At 52.1% G+C, this 23,826-nt stretch overlaps 4 protein-coding genes across 4 annotated transcripts; 2 read left to right on the top strand and 2 right to left on the bottom strand.

Moving 5' to 3' along the window:
- The first annotated feature begins 1,522 nt into the window (after positions 1–1,522).
- Positions 1,523–5,910, top strand: LOC34619126 (Holliday junction resolvase MOC1, chloroplastic). The gene is made up of 8 exons (XM_026337425.1): positions 1,523–1,787; positions 2,415–2,589; positions 2,894–2,928; positions 3,572–3,660; positions 3,874–4,269; positions 4,321–4,886; positions 4,993–5,103; positions 5,280–5,910. Exons 1-8 carry the CDS (start codon positions 1,523–1,525, stop codon positions 5,908–5,910), a joined length of 2,268 nt encoding a protein of 755 aa, XP_026193210.1.
- Positions 5,911–6,569: 659 nt separating this feature from the next.
- Positions 6,570–7,421, bottom strand: LOC34619127. Its single transcript, XM_022732436.1, has one exon. The coding sequence runs from the start codon at positions 7,419–7,421 to the stop codon at positions 6,570–6,572; it is 852 nt and encodes a 283-aa protein (XP_022589986.1).
- Positions 7,422–8,906: 1,485 nt separating this feature from the next.
- Positions 8,907–10,100, top strand: LOC34619128 (formin-like protein CG32138). The gene has a single exon (XM_026337424.1). The coding sequence runs from the start codon at positions 8,907–8,909 to the stop codon at positions 10,098–10,100; it is 1,194 nt and encodes a 397-aa protein (XP_026193209.1).
- Positions 10,101–14,894: 4,794 nt separating this feature from the next.
- LOC113147302 lies at positions 14,895–23,826 on the bottom strand. Its single transcript, XM_026337423.1, has 6 exons — positions 21,684–23,826; positions 21,481–21,515; positions 17,626–17,709; positions 16,470–16,702; positions 15,811–16,332; positions 14,895–15,021 (listed from the first exon to the last, which is right to left on the bottom strand). The coding sequence occupies exons 1-6, from the start codon at positions 23,824–23,826 to the stop codon at positions 14,895–14,897; spliced, it is 3,144 nt and encodes a 1,047-aa protein (XP_026193208.1).

Genomic DNA, 23,826 nt, shown 5'->3' with positions numbered 1-23,826 from the left:
AAGACTTGGCTCGCGGAGGAGTAAAGGCAGACTTCGCCCTCTTCCCCAGCAGCAGCGGATGCTGCTCCGGACTCTCCGGCCGCCTCTAGCGACAGCTCTGCATCGAAGGGGTTCTTGCTGCTGCTGTTCCTGCATGTCGTGCAAGCGAGGGCTGATACAGAAGCGTTGCGCAGTATTTTCTCGCGCTGCAGAGCCAGAGACAGCTTGTTGCAGAGCTTTTCTTCTTCCGCTGCCAGCCACACCCCCATATACCCTTCGAAGCCCGAGGAAATCGCGCCAGCAAACGAGACAGGGGGAGGCAAGCGGATAACTTCCTCTGCTGCTGCGGCTGATACCACGGGGTCCAAGGTACTGCCGTCTGCTTCCGCATCCTCTCGCTCGTCCTGCTTCAAGGCAGCGTCTACACGCGCGGCAAGGGACGGTGTGGCACCCTGTTGCTGCTGCACTTGCTGCTGCACTTGCTGGTACTGCTTGTCGATTGAGGCTGCAGCCTGCAGCGCGGCAGCCCGAAGGACTTCTTTCTGCTCCTTAGTAGGCTGCGTGGGGTGCTCCTGCTGCGGCTGCTGCACATCTTCCGACGGCAGCAGCAGCTGCAATTCTCTCCTCTCTGCAGCAAATCGCGAATCCAAACGGTCCTCGAAGACTTTCGCCTCGCGAATGAGTGTCAGCAGCTGCTGAGGCCGCAAGTAGTGCTGGCCAATCTCAAGGAGATCCTGGAAACGTATAAAACACACACCCAAGACGCAGACTCCATGGGAAGGGGGGCATGCATGCCCAGCAACGGCAGGGAAAACAAAGCACTTCCGCAAGGGTTATGCTACCAAAGGGAAGCTGGAGAGACAGCGGAGAACGTGCGCGAAAAGCACTGAGGGAAAAGGGGGTCTTGGAGAGAAAGTGCAGCCTGATGCTATGGCAGAGCTACCCTCGTAATACGGACCGCATCACAGCAAACAGAAAAGTAGGGGCAGCTAGTCGTCTTGCTACCAAGGGCAGTTCGCAGCAGAGGCGACAACACACCCGAACCATAGAACACACTGGCGCACAGAAGAAGACGCGTATGACCACCAACTTAATGGGGCAAAATACACGTCAACACAAAAGAGCACTCGCGAGACAGGGGGACGATGCAAAGAGAGAGATAGATAGAGAGATAGATAGAGATAGAGAGAGAGATAGAGATAGATAGATAGATAGATAGATCCAAACAGAGACAGACAGAAGGAGACAGACAGAGAGAGAGGGAGGGAGAGAGAGAGAGACAGACAGACAGACAGAGATAGAGAGAGAGATAGAGAGACAGATAGACAGACCAGACAGAAATAGATGAATAGGTAGATAGGTAGACAGATAGAGAGAGAAACGTGGCGGCACAAAAGACGGTACCGTCCAGCTTGCATATGGATTTGTGCATATCGAGCGATGATTGGGGAGGAGTAGAGCCCCTCTTACCGCCAATTGTTGCTTTGTGACTCGGCAGAAGTGCATCGCAAAGGCCTCATTGAAGCGCCAGTGGAGGGGGAGGATGTCTCGCAGGCGAGACTCTGCATCCCGAACGGCCCGTCTATACCAGCCGAAGCGGCGCTCAAAGAATGAAGCAGCGGCAGTCGATGCTGTTTCTGCAGCTGCGGCTGAAGAGGGCGTTGATTCGTCTGCTGCCGCAATGGCAGGCGCAGGAGGGGGAGAGAAGGTGGCCATGTATGACGTGAGGAGACACCCCGACACAGCAGCAACGACCTGTTCCCTGAAGCCTTTCACCCCGACAGCATCCACACAACCCCCTGCATCCCGCAGCTTCTCTCGCCAGTAGCCGCTGTTGCTGCTGTTTTCGCCGTCTACGGAATTCTCAAAGTCTTCCAAAAGCTGCTGCTGCAGTCCCTCACGCAGCAACTGCTGCTGGTGGAGCAACTCGGCGACTCGCGGGATGTGGCGATACACCTCGAAGGAGCGGCACAGCGGACGAAGCGCCAGCAGCAGCTTCGCCGCTTCCTTGTACCGTCTGTACAGGGCAGCCTCTCTGAGCTGTTCGACTGCGGCGGCAATCATCAAGAGCTGCCTCAGCGCGGCAATGGACTTCGTCAAATTCCGCTTTGCTGTATCCAGCATTTTGATGTCGGAACAGAGGGCAGCCGCTTCCTCGTCGCTTGCCGCGGCAACCTGCTGCGCAGAGCGAGACAGCTGCAACAGCTCCTGCACACGTGCTGCAGTCTGCTGCTGCTGCTGCTGCTGCAGCTGCTGCTGTCGCTTGCCTGCTTGCTGCCGCACTGCTGCAAGGATTTCGGCCTCTATGCGCTGAATCTCGCCACCGACCTCCCTAAGACGGGCATCCACGCGTGAAATGCTTTCCGTTGTTTGGATCTGCTGGTTCAACTCCCTTATATTCCTCTCGTCCTCGCTTTCATCGCCCGGGTGTACAGGCACCTCCAGAGGATGCAGCGGCAACTGGCTCGTAGGCCGAGGCGCCTCTGATGCGGAATGCGGAGCATCTGGCAGGGAGGGGAGCGCCACTGGCGTGTGCTGGTCAGGTGGCATCTCGGAGGAGGCAGATCGAAGATCAATCGTCGCTGCAGGCATTCTGCTGACAGAGCCACTGCCGACGCCGTGACTCTCGCTGGCCCTCTTTACTGCTCCCACGCTTCTGGTAGCTGCGCTTTGGGGCTGGTAGCTGTAGTGAAGGCAGAGCTGCTACTGCTGCAACTGCAGAGAGGGCTGCAGATACAGTCTTTGTTGACTGAGTTCGGCTGCCGCGCAGTCAAAAAACAAGGGTTTGGGTGCAGTTTGCAGTGCATGCACCTGCTCCCACCAGGAACGGGGTGGGCTCAATCTTTGGGGGGCTTTGTACGTCGAGCTCCTAAGTATAAACACTAGACACGCAGTTGCTGTACCGAAGAGCAAGCGTGGCTGCTGCTGCCGCAGCAGCAGCCAGAGACATTTCTATGCACGTGATCGATCAGCTAGAGGCAAGCACAATGACACGAAGAAACTTAATATATATTTAACAGAGCAAGATGGAGCTATATGCTACAGTACTGCTGCATGACCAGCTCTCGATAAAAAGACAGCCCTACTGCTAGTGGCGTGCTGCTCCGCATGGCTGAGGCTGCTGCTGCTGCCTCATAATCGCCGGTATTACTATTTAGTCATTCAGTCATATTGGCACTTTTACAGAGACTGCTTTGATTTCTTCATCGTCCCGGTGGTTTGGGGACTTGCTGTCAGCAATAGCCGCAGCAGCAACCGCTCCAGCCGCACCGGCGACAGTAGCTGCAGCAGCAGCGGCAATAGCTAGAGGACTCTTTGAGATTCCATATTAAAATTTCCTTCTTTGCGTCTGTATACCACCGTAAGGAACCCCACATTCGCTGCACTTCTCCTGAGGCACCGCGGCCAAGGAAGTATTACCCGTCTGGGCATGCAACAGAAGAGGCGGAGGCGAGCGCACGGCAGGTGAAGGACGAGCCAAGACCAAGAGCCTGAGCGCTGGAGTTTTGTCAGAGAAAACGGCTTTTCGGCAGAAGGAGCAACTGAAGGAAGTGGTAGGAGCAGAAGAAGGAGTGGAAGGAGCACGCAGCACCAGCGACAACCGCAGCAGAAGGAGCGGCCGAACATCCAGGGAAACATGCTGTGGCAGCAGCTTCCAGCGATGCCATTCTGACGCTTCAAGTATGCCACAGTGTAGCTACAGGGCATCATCGGATAAGGCATCCGTGATGCCGCTGCGTTTGCAATGTTAAGCGGGTGCTACGGCTTCTGTGGGTGGACCGACGTACAGCGCATTGTGGCAGAGCAGCAGCAACCCGAGCAGCAGCAGCAACCCGAGCAGCAGCAGCAACCCGAGCAGCAGCAGCGCGAATGACAGCAATCTCGAAGGAGAAGATGTCACACTGGATCGGGGGGGATGGAACGGCAGGCGCTGCAGATGCTACGCGTGAAGCCGCCCCCCCAAAGGAAGCATCTGCGACGGCAGCGAAGGCAGCAAGGCCGTCAAATCCAGCACAGCCTTCGGCAGCAACGCTGCATCCAGAAGAGTCATGCATTTTGGGCACTGCAAGCACTGCAGCGGCAACAGCAGCAGCAGGAGTTTGTGGTGTGGAAGCTCAAGAAGCAGCAGCAGCAAGAGCGACACCAGACGACTCAGTGCCTCTCGACGTCATAGCAGTCACTGACGGCCAGGATATAACAGAAGCGGCTGATATATCAATGGCGGCTTCGTCCACTGCACCCATAGGTAGTACCCTAGGGGCAGCGAAGGAGCTTTTCGCGCATCCAGCTGCACGAGAGATCCTCGTGAGCGAGACAGAAGGAGCAGCTACAGCGGCTGCCGCAGCAGCAGCTGCAGTTGCTTGTGACGCTTGCCAGATCTGTGCAGACTTTTGTAGCAACAGCCGTTGCCTGCGCTGTCTTCCTCGACGGCAGCGCTTTCGCATGCAGCTGTGGGGACTGTGCTGCTGCGACTGCTGTGCCTGCTGCTTTTGTAAGTCTGAAGCCGCTGCCGCGCATGCCGCAGAGGCTGCCCTTGCTGCTGATCCTGGCGTAGAGGTGGTAGCTCGCTACAATGTAGCAGCAGCAGCTGCTGCTGCTGCAGGCGCTCATCATGTGGCTGCGGCGCATGAGTCTGGGTGGAAGAAAAGCGCAGCATCGCCAACAGCATGCCCGAGGCAGCTCGGGAAGAATGAAATCGAAGAGGTCCCCGTTGAATCTCTTCCTCGTCGTGCGTCTACTTGCGTCGTTGTTGCCGCCGTTGCGGCAGCGGCTGCTGCTGCGCCTGCCGCTGAAGCGGCAGCAGTAGCTGGTCTGCCTGCAGTAGCTGCAGCAGCGGCAGCTGCTGCTGCTGCTCAGCAGAAAGGGCGCTGCTGCTTGGAAGACGAAGTGCCGAGCCGCATGCACAGGCAGCTGCCTGAGGAACGGCTTCTCCCGCAGGAGCAGCATCAACAGACGCTGCTGAGTGCTCTTGCAGATATATTTTCCCTGTCGCCTCATGAGCACCTCGAGGAGCAAAGGTGTGTGTTGTCAGAGCAGCGGCGGCAAGAGGAGTTGGAGCGCTCCAATCCTGGCGTGTGCTGCAGAAATATCGAACGTTGCTGCCACAGCAGCAGTTGCAGGATTGCTCCGTATCCTGCAGCAGCGGCGACTGCACAGCAGGAGCAGGAGGAGCAACAGCACCACAGGCCGTCTTGCCGCCGCCCTTTGCAAAAGTGCTGCCGATACCGTTGCAGAGCGCAGTGCCTCCATCGCAGTGTACGGGGACTGGAGGAAGATGACCAGAAGCGGGAAAGTGACAGTCGCAGCAGTATCCGAATGGCTTACGATTTTGTGATGCGGTGGCTTGTTGGACGTGGAACGCTGGCGGGCAGTGGTAGAGCTGAGTTTCCTCTCCCGCACAGCAGCAGCAGCAGTGGGGGCAGAGGAGATCTGCCATCTTTTACTCCATGCCAGGTGTACAGACACTTTTTGTTGGGTTCCCTCTTGCTCTATGCGAACAAGAAGGTCTACAAGATTAATGGCTTGCTGGGAAGACACCCGGGAGGCGACACATGCCTTCTCAAACACTTGGCTCAAGACTGCACCAGAGACTTCCTCTTCCACACCCGCTGTGGCAGGTGCCTCTGGAGAGGCTTCCTGGTAGGGGTTTCTGAATCGTGCGCTGGGTGGACGGACAGCAAGCAGCAACGGCTGGCCGAATTGAAAGAACAGTTCTTGCTGCAGTATATGCAAAAGCACCAACCAGACATGCAGCATGAACACTCGTACCAACAGTCATGGCTGCTGTTGCAGCAGCAACAGCAGGCGTTTAAGACCCTCAAAGATGCGGGATGCAACAGATGCCGCCCAGAGAAACTGGGTGGACTCAGAGCAGGAGAGGCACTAGCAGAGGACGAAGATAACAGGCACATGCCCGAGGCAGATGCCTAGGGCACATATATATATATATATATGCATCCTTTTGGCCAAAAGTTTGTTTGGTACTGAGATCTGCTGCGAGCGGCCTGTGGTGAACCGCACAGCGCCTGCTAGTAGATGCTGTGAACAAGATCTGCGGTGGATGCAGCAGTCGCAGCACTTTGTTTTCTGCAGTGCATGCAATCCCAGTGTACAGACACTTGAACAGAAGCGTGGCACGTTGATAAAGCCGTTACTTCATGGAATATGCGTCTCCCCACACAATCGTGATGGAGTCAGAAAGGGCTGCCGCAGTTGGGCAGTGACAACTACTCGCACTGCGCCTTATGGGCGCTCGAGGGTATTTGTGAACCCCAGCTTTCATGGGCAAGAAAAGCTGTTGCAGTTAGTGGAGGTGCACGTGGTGTGGTGTAACGGTAGCGTAATGTCTCCAGTGACCGAGGAAAGGGAGGTATTCTGAAGTGTATCTGCACGTGAGCTGACTATGGAAGCCCCTACTTTGTTGTTTGAGATGTGCTTGGCACTGCGAAGGCGCATCACTGTTTTGTATTTCTGCAGCAGCAAGTGCAGCACTGCACACGGTTTGTGGGTTTTGTACTAAAGAATGCAAGGGGCAATAGCGGCAAGTGCTATTACTGGCTATTTGTGGCCTTGAATACAAGGTCGACTGTTTATATATCCAGGACGACATATGCCTCGATACGTTTTGACTCATCCTGTAGGGCTGTGGAGAGCGCCTCGATATTGGAAAGGCTCGCCAGATCCTCTAACACAACCCATTCATCATCAGCCCGCTGGTGCTGTTTTCGGTGTTCCTGTTGTTGCGTCAGCAGCAACCGCATTTGATGCATTGTAACCGCTTTGATTTCAGTGCCTTGGGAATGCTTCCTTGAATCAAATACTTCTCCATACACCTGACACGTCGCAAATAGGAATTCTCGCAGTTGGTTTTCCTCTGCCCCTGCTGGATCCGTCCCTCGATAGATCCTAAGCCCCTTTATGCTGCACCCAATGAAATACTGCTCCCCATAAAGAGCGTGCATTTCATTCAGGAAGTCGAAAAGAAGGCCTGAGAGGTCAGTGCCTCTTGCAGTCAGAGGGCAGCAGCATCGTGGCTCCACGGACGCTAGATCAGTCATGTAATTGAAAAGTCCAAATGAGAGGAAACTGAGCACGCCCTTAAGAGAACGAGCCACTGCATGGACGATTATGTCCGCTGTGTGATCCTGGTATTCGAATCCACACGACGAACTGTTACCCATGGCTTGGGCGGCAGTGGTTGTGGGAATGCTGCTGTGGTCGTCTCTGGGAACGAGGGAAAACTGAAGCTCGGGTGTGAAGGAAAAGTCTTCGCTCTCGACGGCTTCTGCCCCCCCAGCTGCTGCCGAATCTGCTGCCACGTTCGCTAGAGGTATTGCTGCATTGTCGCTCCAAGTATTTGGTTTCTGCCTCCGGCGCTGCGGCTTCGACTCTACAGCAACTCCTCCAATGAGAACAGTCTGGACGCCCTCTTCCTCCTCCATTCTACACCCGAAGCCGCAACACCTGACACTGCCTACGGGTCTTTCAGTCTCCGCAGCTTCAGGTGCCTCGACAGTCTACCACCATACTAAGAGGTAAATAGCAGTTTTAACTCCCTGATACACGCTCCTTCGGGCTTATGTTGCTGGACTTTAGTGCCTAGAGGCTGCGTCGAGCCTATGGATGCGTGGTGGCGAGGGTTACCCGGGGGGCCCCGTATCCATTCCTCGCGTGTTGTGGTTAGAACGGTTTCAGATTTGCGGATCACAAAAGGAGAAATGTACCTTTTTAAAAATGAAACTGGCGTGCTGAAGAGGGGAAAGTACTCCGGCGATCAGGGGACGTACCTATGGGTTCCGGCTTGTGATACACTGCTAGGGTTTAGGATGAGGGTTTCGACTCGTGGCGCGCGATGCCTGTGAACATTTCTGGCTAACTTGTGGAAGGTTAGGCCAAACTATGAGTCAAGCTCGTTTTAAATGAGTCAATCGAGCATAAACGCTTCTCGCAAATGCCGGAGATGCTGATGGACAACTGCCAAACCCGATGCAGTGTAGCCTGATCCATGTGCCCTCTTTGTGCATCCATCCATTCGCAGCACCTGCTGGCATTCATGTGGGGCACCACTTGCCACATGACAAGGTTTTTGACCCGTATTCCAAACTAAGGCCGTCCTAATTGAGGTGTTGGAGCTCCTCCAACATGTAGGAAAGCCGACTGGAGACGTTCTCTGCCACCGGTCCGGTGTACTTGCATCGCCAGTCACAGCCTCAGCAGCCGCACCTGATACATTAGCAACGTTGAGGGGCAAGTGCTGCAGCGTCAGCTGATGCCCCATGGCGGCCCAAGCAGCAGCAGCCTCAGCTGCTGCACTTCCGGAGGTTCCCTCCATCACATGTTACCACTGCAAGAAGCTGCAAGAATACGATGATTCATCACTCTTCGTCCTGGTACTCACTTGCAAATCCTGTCCTTGCTGATGATCTCTTGACTCCTGATCATCCTGCCGCCGACTATGTCCGTAGTGCCGTTTCGCCCGTTGCACATACTATTGCTGCTGCGTTTCAAGTCGCTGCTGCATTGCCTCTCTTGCAACTGTCACTGCTTGCCTTGCTGCAGTGCTATCATTGCCAAACGGTCAATTGCGTCGAGGGCGGTGAACAAGGTTTAGGGGGCAAGGTGAGGCTCCTGTTGCTCCAGAGCTTGCGGTAGCTTCTCCTGGTACTGCTGCCAGTGGTGTTGATCTTCTTTGTTGCTGCCTATGGTGCGAATAGTGCTGTGCGATCAAGTGCGCCGTTCTATGTGAGGTGCTTCATCGCCAGCAGAAGGTGCAGAAATAGCAGCCCACGTCTGAAATGCTGCATTCCGTATTGTAGGCGGCAGCACCCTTGCGAAGCCCTGCAGGAGCAGCTTTCGTGACACCAGAAGAGGTTTCAGCACTACGACTAAATGTGTAAGGCGTTGCGGATCACGTGCAGGCGATCATGATGCAGTGCGCCAACTGCTATGCCCATAATCTGGCTCCGCATTATGCATCGCTAATTCGCTGTTCTAGGTGTTATGCGATCTCTGCCACCGACTGCCAAGCGCTACACAGCGAAACGGAATGTGGTAAACCAAAAAAGAGCCAGCAAACCGCTAGAGAATCTGCCACCGACTGCCAAGCGCTACACAGCGAAACGGAACGTGATAGAGCAGAAAAGAGCCAGCAAACCGCTAGAGAATCTGCCACCGACTGCCAAGCGCTACACAGCGAAACGGAACGTGATAAACCAGAAAAGAGCCATCAAACCGCTACGGAAACAAAGAACGCCGAGGATAAGCCTACGATGGCTCCTGAAACGCCCTCGCTACCCCCGCAGGAGGCGCAATCGCAGGGGCAGTCAGAATTGCAACAAGGCGGCAGCACAGATGCTGCTGGAGAGGTAACGTTGGCAACGAAGGGAGCGATTGGAAACACAGTCATGGCAAAAGCCAAGCTATCTAAGTCACCCCCGCCGTCGCGGAAATCAACATCATCGGTCGTCGCAGCTCAGGCACCAGCACCACCAGTCGTCGCAGCTCTGGCACCTCCTCCAAGTTCAAAATGTTCTCCTCCCCCACAAGTGCAGCCGCAAGAAGAGTCCATCCTATTGCCTGAAGCAGCTACTCCTGACTTTGCTGCATCTGCTGCGTCTACGCCACGTAACACAATGAGGCGTAGGCAGTTGCAGGCGCATATGCTGTTGCCGCCAAAAGCATGGTCCCCCCTAAAACTGCTTGCAGTCGCCAAGCGCCAGTCGGAACTAGAGGCGCCAGAGCTGTCGGCTCACAGAGAGTTAGACGGGCTTGAAGGTCAGGAAGAGGTGATGCACCATTGCAATCAAGAAAAATATGGTGCAGGAACAAGGAAACGCAGGCCAGTGAAAGAAGTAGCGGTCCCCCTGGTTGCACGACCAAGCCCTAGAAGGAGAGGACGCACGGGGAGTGAAATGCCTCTTGAGCCGCCTGATGGCATCCCACGTGTCGCTGCTGCTGATATTCCAGGTGTAGATACAGTAGCTCCAGGAGCATCTGCAGCAGAAAATGCGGGGGAGCCATACACATTTCGTATGGCAACGGAGCGGCCTCCTGCCGGGCCTGCTGCTATTGCTGCGGGGGCCAGCAAGCCTCTTATGGAGTTCTCCTCCGATGAGGACTAGCGGACTATTCGCTGATAATTAAACTAACAAAAGTTATACCTTTTTTGCCTTCAAAGTGACCGTCCTTCCGCTGATTGCTACACTTACATCCCCGCAGTAGGCGACGCCTATTTCTACCCAGCGTTTCTGCAGTCTTATTTCCATTTTTTGTTTCTCGTATCTCCATGCTTGTGAAATATACAGCCGTCGCGCTGCGCCCGGTTTCATTCTGTCAGCCAACGATGCAGGGCGTTTCTTCGAAAAAATTATATCTGGCTTCGATATCTCCTCATATCCGCCCTTGAGAAACTAGGAAACTGCAGCACACCCATGGCAGACTTTATGCCACGAACATCTGTATCTTGGACCCTAAGCGGACCCAAAGTGCGCATAAAGAGCCCCAGGGATCGAATACTCTGCACAACGTATCATTTGTTATTCTCAGGCCCCGATTCACAAAAGGTCGCGGATGTATGCAGCAGCTTTTTCCATGTTTTCCTGTGTCTTTGTTGGCAAAGGGTGAAGTAGCTTATCAAAGGACTGGTAAACACTTTTTACTTCTTGTTCCGGAGCACACGCCTGTCACTAAACTAGGGTTTCACCCTGCGCATGGGTCCAAAGCTTAAAATCACTGATTACTGCCTGGACTGCCCGAGATGCACATGTCTTGGATATGCATTGGCAGGTATTCTTCACAGTATTTGATGGCCGCAACAGTCACAGAAGCATACATCGCGATAGAATTCTCTAGTGATTTGAAACAGCTGCCCCTCAGGTACTACTGCGTCTTTTGGGCTCTGGTGGTGGCTCTGCGTTTAGGAGCTTGGTTTGACAAGAACATATGCATGCCCTGCGCGTTATGCGACTCTTTAACGGTATAAAGGCCAAGAAATTTTTCCAAGGAGTTTTTGATAGCTAGCCATCCGCTGTAGGCCGCTAAATAATGGTCATGTGGTATCATTCACCCATACTGTCCACCGCTCTCAGGGTAATGTCTGAAGTGATGCTTCGGTCTGGCACTGGTGGAGGTGGCCTTTCTGACCAGTGCTGTTTCCCATATGCTGGTGGAACCTGTGTAACATCAGCATGATTATTGGGCCTATGACTTGAGGCGTAAAACCATCTAACGGTTTTTAATTCCCTACGTAGAAAATGCAATGTTGAAGTGCTAACAATATTTGTGCAACTAATTCCAGGAAGGAGATAGGCGCCCACAATCTCTGAGTCGTTGATGGATTATTGTGGGCGTTTTTGTCTGGTTCCGGCCGATGACTCCGCCGTGCTTCACGCGTGTTGCCCTTGCATCCGGTTTCCCCTCTCTGTAGATGTTGCATCTGCACTAAGTAGTCCTTATGAACACACACTCCGGGGGGTTCGCTGCCGAACTACCAGTTTTCCACGCAATCGACGCCTGGTCCATCTTGTTTCATCTTTGCGCCTTATAGGCCTTCCCCCCTATGGTCATCATAACTGCCATTCACTTTGCCATGGTCGTATTTTGCACTATTTATAATTCATTTTCACGAACTCCTTTTTGGAAGAACCTTTAAAAATCTATCCCTCGCGTTCTTTGTAGCCACGTGTGGGGGAACTTGCCTGCTCAACAGACCGGAGGTCACTATCTATCTTTCTGCTGTTCCTTCCGTGAGGTGGCTTTCTCCATAGAGATTACAAGCATAATTGTGTTAATCAAAGCGGTAGAAATATTCTTTCAAGCTCTGGGAGGGAAACGTTCTTGGTAAAGCAGATTCGAGGCTTCCTCTGACCTCCCACCTTTCCGCTCTAGCCGAGGCGCATCTCTCAGGAAGATTCGAAACGGGGCTCTAGAACGTTCCATTGCGTTAAAAGGTCTTCTAAGCCCTTTTAAGTCCCTAGAAAATACTAATTCTCTGTTTGCCGGGACTCCTAGCAGTGTTTTCCCGGTGTTTTTTCTTCCTGTTGAAGAAAGGATCCTAATGCTATTTGTTAGTGAATGAGGAGGGAGTCCTCAAAAAGCAAGCGGGAGCAAGCTCCTGAATTGAATTATTGCAGGGATACAGATATTGCTGAGCTTCTTCGAGAACGAAGTCCATAGGTGGGCGCCCAGAAACCCGGGCAAACCGAAAGCCTCCCGGGGCCTTTCATCTTGCTCATGAGTAGCTGCATACCTACAAAGGATTGGGATGACTTCGTTTTTGTGTATTTTTGCGAGTCTGCAGAGATGACACCACCTGATTTGAGTACTGTAGAAGAAAGTATAGGCGGTGCCTCCTCCGCTCACCTGTCCCAGAATGCACAGAAAGGTGGAGAGACATCGTGGAAGCAATGGACTTTTTTTCTAATAGGCGCAGCTATATTCACTGCAGCCCTAGCCTTGGTGGCCGTTGCCATTACTGGTAAGCCAGAAAATCAGCCCAGCACCCAAAGTCCTGCCTTCGCACACAAATTGCTGTAACTGTCACTCTTACTATAACGGCAGGTGCTCCTATGCCTTCTCTCCAGACTGCCGCTTTGACTGTCTGATAGCACCCATGCATTTGCTTGTGCACGCTACTGACGCATGTGGCTGCTGGCAATTGTGTGTGATTTGCACTGCAGCAGGAAAAATAGAGAGTTGCATCGCCTCAAGCAAAGACGCCAAGCTGCTCGCTGACAAAGAGCATGCGGTGGGGGAAAGCTACTTGCTCCTTTACAATTGCCTTGGATTCAAAATTAAAAGAGAAGTTTATTAAGCTACTTGTATCGATGAAATCGCCTGTCTCATTCCACGTTTCCTCGGTGCCTGGCCACTCCCTTTTCTCACATGGTCCCCACCCAAAAATTTTTACTTGTCCACCTTCATTGCATGTTCTAAAGCTTCGCTGTGCATAGAGATGCCGCCCTGCTTCGTGGGCTCCCAACGCCTTTGATAAGGCCATTCGAGTTACTGGTGCCCATTCCTCAGCCTCGGCAGGATGTCGTCTTCTCGCTTGTGCATGTGGCCATTCTGCGCTTAGTCCACCCGAAATCCTCGTCTTTTTGGAGTTTCTCGGGATTCATTGGGGTCCTTAAGGGTACACATGACGACAGGCGAGCAGATTGTGATCGACTCAGGTAATCCACCTCTTTGCCACCATGCCCGATTCCATGCACACATATCCTTCGTGCCCCCCGCAACCAGCAGCAAAGACACTAAACCCATTCGTTCTTCAAGCTTCTACCAGATGCATCTGGTAGAATAAGTATAATAACGCAATGTACATCAAAGTGTATGATTTCGGTAAAGGTAATACTAGGGTGGTACAATGAGTATATGTTTTCTTATAATAACCTTTTAACCCATCATCTGGAAATCGAGAGAGTTGCCTGCCACTGTCATCCTTTCAGTGCATCAGCGTGGCTATTCACACGACCATTTTTGAAGAAAACATACGATAAATGGGGCTGAAATAGCATTATGGGCAGACAGCCAAGGTCTTCTGGGTGATTACGGTCGCTCTTGCTTCAATTCAAGGCTTGCTATGAGACTTTTGCTTTCTGCCCCCTTGTGCAGCAACAATAGAACTGCGCTCTGCCACCGGACAACTGCTTCAACACGCCGCACTACCACTTGTGCCCCTCTCAGCCAATGCAGCTCTGCAGTCCCAAGGGGATCCTATACTACAGGGACAAGCAATTGAGCCACCTACGGAGCAACAGCACAGGCGGCTTATGGCAGCGCACATGAAAGAAATCCGTAGATTGCAGCAACTGCAACAATATCAGCTGCACCAACACCACCTGCAACAAAAGCAGTTTTTTCATCAGCTGGCAGATACGGCCGGCGCTGCAGCTTTGCACCGCGCGATGGCAGTCCCTCCTGAAGTCTCTCAACTGCAGACTTCGCCTCCCTTGGACCAGCAAAGCCCGAAGCTCTCGCATCAGCAACAGACACATACGAATCCGACGCCAAAGCAAGAGCAGCCGCACGAACGGCCTCACGGACAGCAATCAACGAAGATGCGTCTTCACGTACGGAGGATGAGCAGCGCGTCCACAGGCCCAAATAAGTATCAAACTCCAGACCAACCCATCCCGGTGGCTGTCCCCGCGGCAGGACCAGGTGAACCAACAAGCGCAGCACAGTTGAATAACTCGACGCCAAGAATGGTGTGGCCAGCTTTTGAAGGAAGTCGGGATAAGGACGGCTTTTGTCCTGCCGGTAGTGAGGCCACGGAAGGTGAAGGTTGTGAGCTGCAGCAGCGGTCTGAAGGCGGCTCCGAAGGAGAGGTTGATCAAGGGGTGTCATCTTTGCCACTCCATGCATCAGACACAATCAGTTCAGCAACGCCTCTAACCGAGCCGCATACCGAGTTGGTTTCTTCCAGGGAGCATCAAACGGAGCTCAGTGATACTGTTTCTACTGAAGCAGCAGCTACTGCTGGGGCTGCCAACGGCAGCAGAGCACCGCAGCCGCTAGCTACTGCACCCCAGCCCGTGGTACCTCTCCTAGTTCCGCTGCACAGCTCCCCTCAAAGAAACCTATTCGCCACCCAAGCCGTCGGAGGGATGGCGGTTGTAGCCGATGCTCTCTCCAGAGTTGGCCAGGCCATGCGTAAGCATTGACACCTAAGGGGAGTGGGTAGGGTTTATCATGATAAGGCGTGTCACGGTACCCGGTGTGTTTTGTCAGGAACACTATGTGGTACTAGGAGGCTCTCAACTCTGGACATAGCGTGTTTCTTCGCTGTAGCTGCACTTCCGGAGGATCCTACGAATGGGGGCTAACAGATATAGGGTTGTATTACACACTTTGGTTGATGCCATTAAGCCCTTATTGGCGGGATTTGTTCTATGGAGGCCTCGCCTGTGATTTTTTCATGTTGCTGCAGTGGCTGCGCCTCTTTCCTTTGCCAACACTATGGATGCGGCGAGTGCTCTATTTTCTTCCCCCACCTCTCCGCTAGTCAATTCCACACTCCAAGTATCTCCCCTGAATCCATACCTAAACCCATACGGAACCCTCGGCTACGTGGGAGCCCCGTACTCTTTCGGCTGTGGCTCGTTTGATCCCCACTGCCTCTACACACCCATTTACTAGGACCCATTGGGATCCTGACAAGTGCTAGGTGCTACCCAGAGGCATCCGCAGCACCTACATTGACTGCAGCGGTATAAGAGCGGCTGCTGGTGTCGAGGCGTCTTGCCAACCAGGCAGAACTGACAGCAGCACGCCACACGCAGGAGCTTGGATTTATCCCTTGTGCGCAAGGCTTGCCATTAAAACAGCCGCACAGCAAGCCAACAACCTGTAGCTGTCCACGTATCCCTTGAATGGTTGTACTATGTAGCAAAGTACAGGGGCCCTATGCATAGCTCGTAGACAAAAGCAACAGCTTTCTATTAGCACTTTAGCTGAAGAAGACTCCCTTGAAGTTACGAGGACCCCATGGACTGTGGATTTGTAGTGAAGGTCTCGCTTGGGCTTGCTCGGGAGTTTGCTGCCCTATTGGCACTAGCAAGCGCGCCGATGCTGTATGTCTCAGTGAAGCCTATCTACAGCTGAAAACGCAAAACCCTATGCTTCTGTTTGCCATTGCGCTCGTCGGTAACGAGAAGGAGCTTCATGGCCGAATTTGGCACTCATTTCTGCAGAAAAGCGAGGTACTTCTCTCTCGGGATCACACAGCAAGCTTCTCTGAATTGGCTTGGGTCGCGTCCTAAGGCGTTCTAAAGTGGTTTACTTTTTCTTTACTGATTAAAAGCAAAATACAGAATGGGGTCCAGGGCTCACGCTCCACAATAGCTGTTTACGGTGATATGTCTTTCAATGACTCGAGGCTCTGGCGGTAGTCTGAGCCCCAATCGTCTCATAGACAATTTCTGCCTCTGTTTGACGAGGGCAGTACATGATCGTTTGCTCGGGGCGGATTGTAGCATTTGAACGTAGCGGCACCGTTCGGCGGCTCTCGCCTGCGCGGCCACCTCATGAGCTACAAACGCTGTCTTCTCTGCTTGGGCTGCAGCCGCAGCAGCGAAACGGGCTCGGCGGGCAGCCATAGCGTGGGCCATGCTAGCTATCCATGCACTGGCATCTAGGTCTGGCGGGGAAGGAACGGCTAGTGATTTATTCCGTAGCTTCCGACAACGCTCAATGCTGCAGCAATCACAGCACCTGCACTCACAATATCGATGGCAGATGCAAGGGCAGCTCCTGGTATCTCTGACAACGCAAATCATCCGCCGCCTGGGAATGTAAGTTTCGTGGTCCATTGTGACCGGGCAAGCAATGACTCTTAATTGAAATAAGCCACAACTTCAGGTTAAAAAGATTCATAAAAAGAGATAAATATTTGCCTCAAATTATATCATCCAGCTTAGCCCAAAGCACGCGTTTCCCCCGCGTTCCAACCCGCATGCAGCTGCACTGCTGTCGAGGTGCTCTGCCCTCACCCAATTTCGAAAGCCCGGCAAAACTGTTTGTTCTTGGCATTATTTAAATGGTACGTTAAAGTTTGCTTTAAACCTTGCTTATTTTGCCACTTTGCTCCTCTCCCACTAGCAGAAAAATCCGCTCTGCGTTGCCCTTCGTCGGATGAACACGCATAAAATAATTTTATAAGAAATCCCGCAAATGCGGATGCCTTTGTAGGCTTCAGAGCTTCTGCTACCACAGGTTTTGTTGGCTTCGTGTATTTCATGAGGGGAAGCAACAACTGACAGCATATTCTCTGCAGGCGAGTGCCATTCAGCCTCTAGCGCTGAGCTCACCCACTCTATGGAGTAACGGGTGTTACTGTAAATTGTGTATGCGAAGTTCGCAAAACACCTATTTACTCTTATGAGTCACATCATGCCATTGAAGCTGGTTTTGCTCGAGGCACTCCATTACCATCATAACCTCAAAAAGCTAATACCCTAGATTCGAGGCTCCACCTTTTGCTCAGTTTTCTTCAGAAGATGACCTGATAAAAGGCCCAAAACGAGGCAGTTTGCGACGCCCCTAAGAAAATTTTTAGACCTACACAGGAAGACATATATGCCTGCATTTATTCTACTCTCGCGGTGCCACGTTTGTGATCCGTGTTCAATCCCATAAACTAATGCTGAAACTACGAATCTTGCATCCTTACATGCAAGTTTTGGCTTTTACTGAGTGAATAATTCGTTTAGAGGAAGCAGTATTAGGTTGAGGGAAGGCTCGAAGTGGTATGCTTCGTATGTATTTAATCATGAAGTAACTCATCATGCCCTCAAATTCCTCCTCAGTCCCCCATTTTCTGTGAAACCCCGGAAGTGCGTTTGGTACCGGAATGCTGAGCAGGTACTCTAGGAACAACGGTGGCCATGGTGGCGAAGATGAGGTAATGCAGTAACCTTTTACGTGTACATATGTTCTGTTTACGAAAGCGTGCTTCCCAAATGTGGAAAGCCAGCGACTGCAAAGTACTAGAGATTCGTGTCCCGTCCCCACCTCCATAGCTAATTGAAGAGCATTGCTCCTTTTTTGTCAATCGCTCTAGGGTTAACATCAGCAATATTCAACAAACCAAAAGCAGCATAGCTGCCGCCCTGGGGACAAAACCTTCTTGTGGGACACTTATTGTACACAACATGCAATATTTCTCCCCCCCGTCAGATGCGTTCTCGAATTCATTCCTCTTTTGTCTTTCCTCGCCTGTTGTCTTTGCCTCTCCCATAAAGACATTTATGGAGAGGCAACTGAGAAGACAGCTGCCTACAACTTGGTTTTAATCTGAAGTTGCTGCTTCGTGCTGAGGTGTACACTTCGTTGGAGCACCCCACACTGGCTAATACTTCAAGTCCTCATACTTTTCTCTTCAGCGTCCCCTGTCCGCCGCCTTCTGTGTTCTTTCACATTGGTGCTTTCGTGAAATTTCTGTGCCTCCTTGCGTTTTTGCTTTGTCTTCGTTGAAGTAAACAATTAGCGATTGTATTTATTTTATCAGGAGAACAACTGGCTGCACTTGACTGCAAGAAGCGAGCTGGGGGTTCGCCTTAATGCTACCCAAAAGCAGTATGCAGCTTAGATACGGAGGCAGAAATATTAAAACGGCAAGGAAATTCCAATTTCTAGCACTAAAAAGAGAAAATCTACCGTAGTATCAGCGATGTCTGGGCTCTCCCTGTCAGGCAATTTTTGAAGTGTGTGTCTCATACTGCCAACCGCTTCTCCTATCGAACATGATTTGCGTGTGAGGAAACCAAGCAGAATTTCTGGAGAGGCCATCAAACAAAGTGTGTAAAAAGATTTGAGGGATATAATTTTCACGTGCTGCTGGTTTTTGGCTTTAGTGGAAGCGTATATTTCCCGAAGTGGCAGGCGCCATAGAAGTACTAGCGAGAATTAGAGACAGCAAGAAGGCAAAAGGATCGGGGTTGGAGAAAAACGGACCTCGTGTAGGACCTGCAGAGCTTCTTTTGATTGTCTTTTTATCCTTATGAAGCTGCTGAATGCCGCCTGCTGCAGTGCTACCATGCGAAAGGACGTCTTTCTGTCCGTTGACAATCGTGCATCTTTCGACCTTTAGTCGTAGGAGTCGCGATACTTGATAGCATGTACAGCCAAAAGGCAGTACTTATAATCGATTTCTGAATATGCAAATATGCTGTCGGCGAAAACTTTTAGTCCCTTTCTCCAACTACCCCTCCTGCTGGCGGCCTCTCAACGTGCAGGACTTCAGCGTGAACGTCGACACATGCATGGGTTTCCAGCCTCAGAAAGGGAACAGCCCACTTTTCTCGAGACTTGATACACTGCCTCTCTGGGCTCGACGCCTTGTTGGAGAGGCAGAAAGCTACTGAGGACTGATCAGAATGGGGAAAGAAAGCACGGGGAAGCTCCTCCCAGCTTCCACTTCGGATGGAAATGATACTCCCACACTTTAGGGCCAGTAATAAACGCACGTCGTGGTTCTCGGATAGCAAGGGGTTACGGTGCTGACTACTCGCGTACGAGTGACCGGAGCACAATCCAAGACAACGGAGGAGTGCACCCGGTGGGTGTAGCACGGAGGTGGAACAGACTTAGCCCTCTTTCGGGATTTCTTTCGGCCACAGCAGCAGCTGCAGTCACAGCTGTAGTGGCTGCAACATGGGCAATACCAATATTCCCGCACTACGCGCACTTCCCGGGTTCCCCCGTACGGGTCCACGAAGACCGGGACTGTCGCGTACATGGTTTTGCTGCCTCTTTGTACCTTGCTTCGGTGAAATAAGTTTCTTAAACAATATATTTGTGCTTCTTAACGCAAAATTAAAAACGTAGGGGCCGCTGTGGCCTTCTATGTAGCAGAAACCTAAATAGCACTGAGCCCCAATTCTGCAATGCACCGCGCGAGCAGCATGGCATACCCTGCAGGCTTTCATGGTTTTTTTCAATCCTGGCTTAGCCTTATTTTGAAATTCGCATAGCCTAACATACTGAGCAGTTAAATTGCAAAAACAAGGTGTAGTACTAAGATGTAAAACGCCTAGCTGCTCATCTGGTCGAGGGGAAGGTGACCACAGCATTGATGCCAAAGACAAGAACAGAAATCAAAACCACAGAGCTTGAAACTTAGTCCACAACCACAACATAGGCTCCTTATTGAAATTATGAATGTACTAGAACCTGAATCAACCCCGGGGAGCTCAGCACGAGGGTTTCTTTTATGGGGGAACACGCGCGTCGAAATATTGTTTTACTAACAAAACCAAAAGGAATAGTTCCTACGCCCTTAACCCTAAGCTCTAACACCCTACACTCTAAGTTCTATACTGTACACCGTAAGGCCTCGCTGCAGTGCTCAGCACCTTCACCACTATAATTAATCGCGTACGCCGTGAGTCATATTTGAGCCACTGTAACAGATGGAGCTCATTGAAACCCTAAACTCTACAACCTAAGATTAAATGAAGATTTCACTATAGATTTGCTTCTTCCCCATGGTAAAGAGATGCAAACGCAAGTTATTTGCTCATGGGAAGGAAATTCCACATGCAGGATCTTTATCTGATTCAATCTCGTGTTGCATGGCCTAGCTACAGGGTCTCTAAAGCGCTTATTTCACTGATGACTTTGCTGTGCGCTTAGCGTAGGTTGGTAATGGGACATGAAAGAATGGGGCCTGAAATGGTAGAGGGCGAAGGACGGCATATAGTGAAGTGCTCACCTGCCCTGACCTCATTTGTTCGCTTCTCTTGGCTGAACCCGAATTCCTGTGTTCTTCTGCCTCTGGCTCGATAATCATTGCTATCCATGCTGAAGCAGTCCTCCCTCTCTCCGCAGCTTTCGGTGTCGCAGCCCACCTCCCTCTGAATTTGTAAGCTTTCGGCTGAATATGAGCTTGCCTCACACTCCTTGCACTTCCTGTAGTCGCCCCTTCTTCCCTTGGTTTCCCTAACAGCCCATGAAACCACACAACCCTACAAGATTCTGCTCTCTTGTTTCTGCATGCTTCACCGTCTCCTGGCTCTCCGCTCCGTGGGCTTTTAAAAGCTTTTTCCTTTTTTACTTTTTCCGGATAAGGGAGAACTGCATACTACGCTCTTGATACACAGAGCAACCAGAGAAGATCGGTTTCCCCTGAACTGCTGTCTTCCAGTGGTTCTAGCCCTAGCAAATGAGCTCTTTTGTATAGCTGTCTTTGGGCACATAGTACCACCAGGCCTCAAAGCTTCAAGGCCACAAGCTCTGGAACAACAAGCGCCTGGTGACCCTTGGAATTGTTGGATGGAGGTACATATATGGCTGTATTTAGGAAGAGAAATGTGAATGCAATATTGCACGTACAGCTATTTATCAGCCTAAACAGAAGTGTAGGGCGATACTTACACATCTTTTCAAAAGTCCAGCAAAGTACCTGAAATATCCCTTCTGTGAAGTCAACTAAAAAGCGAATCCAAAGGTGAAATGAGTCCATTATGTAACCTGCCTTAGAGGCACGGTTTGATTCTGCATTTTTGAGAGCCGCATAGAAAGTATAAATGCATAAGCATACGTATTTTGAACGGCAGTTAGCCGTTGGTGTAAGCTACGAGCCTAATTGTATGTTAGAATCTAAAACTTGCAAACCTTGCACCAGCGGCAGAACAGAACGCACGCTACGCTTGCCTGGTATCCATCAACTTGCATGGCGTGCCAGGGGCTCCCAAAAGGCTCGACACAAGGGGCAGCAAATGCGGTATTGCATAACCCATGGGCGCCTAGATACCTAAAGGTCCCACAAATGGTCTCTCTCACTGCGAGAACAAAGACAATGACCAGCTTTGAGTAGTTGGCTCTTGGGAAAAAGTATATGTAGGCACCCTAGCCCATATGCAGAAGTGGTCGTCTAAGTCGCCGCTTTCGGCCTGAGAGCGATCAGATGACTACCTGGTATTGGTAGCCTGTGTGTGTTTCCCCACACTCAGGCCTTGCTTCTGCCTCGGCTGCCTCAGCTACAGCAGCAGAAGCAAGAACAGCACCAGCTGCGGAAGCGGCGGCAGGAGCAGCGATTGCGGCGTCTGCCACTCTTGCATTGGCTTCATCTGCGCCAGCTACAGGAAGCTGAGGGGGTAAGTCGCAGGCTGCAGCAGAGGCCGTCGGTACTTGTGTTGATTTGCTGACGACAGGGTCACTTCTGTGCGTGATGGGCCTTCCAGTGTGCCACTGCGGTATATGCAGGATATGTGCTGCCACGTGCTCTAGGATGGGCGCGGCTTCCTTTCGCATTTTCCTTTGTTCAGCAACGGTCACGATGCATGGAGACCCTTTGATAGTAGCATGCGGCGCTAGGAATAGTGGATTCTGGTCAATATACACCAAGTACCGCTCGATGAAGCTGACATGGTTGAACACGTCAATGTGTTGCTGTGCGAGAAGGAGCTCTGTGTTGCACTTGCTGGTACTGTTGCGGATACCGTACTTGCAGCTGCGATGGTGTCTGGGTGACCTAAAGATGATTGTGCAAGCGCTATTTGCCGTGGCGCTCTTCAAGCGTACGGGATACATCGGGCGCTGCGTTACTACCCTCCCCTCAGGAGTCTTGCGGAGGTCCGCTGCAGTTGCCAGGGCCGAATTGGCACTGACAATCCAATCCGTCTCATAAATACCGTAAAGCACGACTCTTTTAAAGCGATTAACGGCGAGAATAGGCACTTCTCCTGGAACCACGTGCGTCTCCCGAGCCGCCTCGAAGGCCTGTGGTGGGGACGATAAAGTTGCGGATTGGCTCGTCTGGCCGCAGGATGCCAGTACTCTGGTTCTCCCGTGCTGCTGCGGCTCATTCGTGGTGTTTCCTTGTTCCTGAAAGATTTTGCTGGTGTTTTTACCCGTAGACGGCTGGAAATTCAGGATGCCTGAGGATTGCTGGAACATTTTAGCGCTGCATGCGTCGTCTTGAGACATGGAAAAGGGGTAAGTCATGTGGCTCCTCCCTGCGCGTTCCTCCTCAGCTAAGGCAGCCAGAACGCCTTTATCGCTTTGTAGCAGGAGATCTTGAGCGTAGTTTGAATTTGGCAGGAAGCGCAGCCCAGCCACGGCGCGGGGCATCGAGCGGTAGACTGCAGAGGATTTGTAGGCCCCCACATGGGGAGAAGCCAGGGTACAGAAGGTTTCGAGCCGAAGTTTGGGGTGTTGCAGAGCCTTCAGGAGCGTATTATAGCAATCCGGTACTGCCGACGCTTTCTTGGCAGGGCCAGTTGCTTGCTTGTTACTCGGGGGGAATAGCAATTGCTGCAGCCGCCGGAGCATCACGAACCGCCACAGAAGGCCACCCAGAGAATGCCCCACAGCAAAAAGGCGCACTTCATCCCAATGCTGCAGTAGTACTTGCAACTCGTCTGCAAGCAATGGCACTATCCGTGCCATGCAGGCGGCTACCGATTGCCACGTCGCGTCGCGATACGAGTAGATCAAGAACAATAGAGTCGCAGGGTAGGCTGTGGTACTGTCTTGACAGCTAAGCACCCCTTTAGAGCTAGCCCCTGCTGTAGCATAAGCGGAAGTAGTCCCAGGAGGAAGATGGGAGCCTTCTAAGGGGCCTCCTGCGTCAGTGGGATCTACATTGCCTGCACCGGACCCCACGCAAGCTGTCTCTGCAGAGAGCGCAGAGGAGGACAAAAAGCTCTGCTTCTGCTTCTGGTTTGTAGGGAAGCGCTCCAGAATAGTCGCAAGCAAGTTGCCAAAGTTTTCCACTACATCAGTTTGCAAGACTGCTGGCGGAGACATCCCATGCAGCAGGACAAAGAGGTTTAGGATCCGACGCTCCGTGGAAGGAAGGCCTTTTGCACCGGAGCTGCGCCTGCTGTCAGTGGTTTGCTCGCCGTTGTTGCCCTTGGCATTGCTACCGCCGCTGGATTTATTGATGTCACAGCTACTCTTCGCGGTAGCAGTTTGCACACGTGACGCTAGGGCGCATCTCTGGTCGCACCTTTCTCTACATTCATCGTGCCACTGTTGACGATTGCTGTGTGTCCATTGAGCTACGGTCGTGGCGTAGAGGTAGCCAGTGTCTTCTGAAATCCAGACCACCCAGCCTCCCTTCTTTACACCCTCCCGCCTCAATCTTGCAGCCCTCCATTTGGCCCTCGAGTCCTCGCCCCGCAACCGTAAGTAAAGAGGAATGCAAATTGAGTCCGCTGAGCTGATGCCCAGGTCAAAACGCTGTCTATACACGGTCGCCCAGTGACCCTCGTATGCTTCTCGTTCTACTGCGCCAGTTGCCCCTGTACGGGCACTCCCTAAGCTGTATGGTACCCACCCCTCATAGAACCGCCTTTTTCTTCCAGGTGACGCTTTGAGCAGACGCGGGAAGCAAGTCGGCAT

The sequence above is a fragment of the Cyclospora cayetanensis genome, unplaced genomic scaffold, assembly GCF_002999335.1.
Source record: "Cyclospora cayetanensis isolate NF1_C8 unplaced genomic scaffold, CcayRef3 CcayRef3_contig_181, whole genome shotgun sequence".
In the NCBI taxonomy this organism is placed as follows: domain Eukaryota; phylum Apicomplexa; class Conoidasida; order Eucoccidiorida; family Eimeriidae; genus Cyclospora; species Cyclospora cayetanensis.
The sequence above is the reverse complement of the archived record's forward strand: the minus strand, read 5'-3'. Positions and strand labels throughout refer to the sequence as shown.

What these genes read in the sequence shown, in the direction of transcription:
- LOC34619126 (XM_026337425.1), top strand. Translation starts at nt 1,523, where the DNA reads ATGTCTCGCAGGCGAGACTCTGCATCCCGAACGGCCCGTCTATACCAG. An exon ending in ATGCCATTCTGACGCTTCAA is followed by an intron (nt 3,661 to 3,873) that starts GTATGCCACAGT and finishes TCGAAGGAGAAG; the next exon opens with ATGTCACACTGGATCGGGGG. An exon ending in AGCTTTTCGCGCATCCAGCT is followed by an intron (nt 4,270 to 4,320) that starts GCACGAGAGATC and finishes ACAGCGGCTGCC; the next exon opens with GCAGCAGCAGCTGCAGTTGC.
- LOC34619127 (XM_022732436.1), bottom strand. Translation starts at nt 7,421, where the DNA reads ATGGAGGAGGAAGAGGGCGTCCAGACTGTTCTCATTGGAGGAGTTGCT.
- LOC34619128 (XM_026337424.1), top strand. Translation starts at nt 8,907, where the DNA reads ATGCAGTGCGCCAACTGCTATGCCCATAATCTGGCTCCGCATTATGCA.
- LOC113147302 (XM_026337423.1), bottom strand. Translation starts at nt 23,826, where the DNA reads ATGCCGACTTGCTTCCCGCGTCTGCTCAAAGCGTCACCTGGAAGAAAA. An exon ending in GCACGTGGCAGCACATATCC is followed by an intron (nt 21,516 to 21,683) that starts TGCATATACCGC and finishes CAGACGCCGCAA; the next exon opens with TCGCTGCTCCTGCCGCCGCT. An exon ending in GTAAACAGCTATTGTGGAGC is followed by an intron (nt 15,022 to 15,810) that starts GTGAGCCCTGGA and finishes GTATGGGTTTAG; the next exon opens with GTATGGATTCAGGGGAGATA.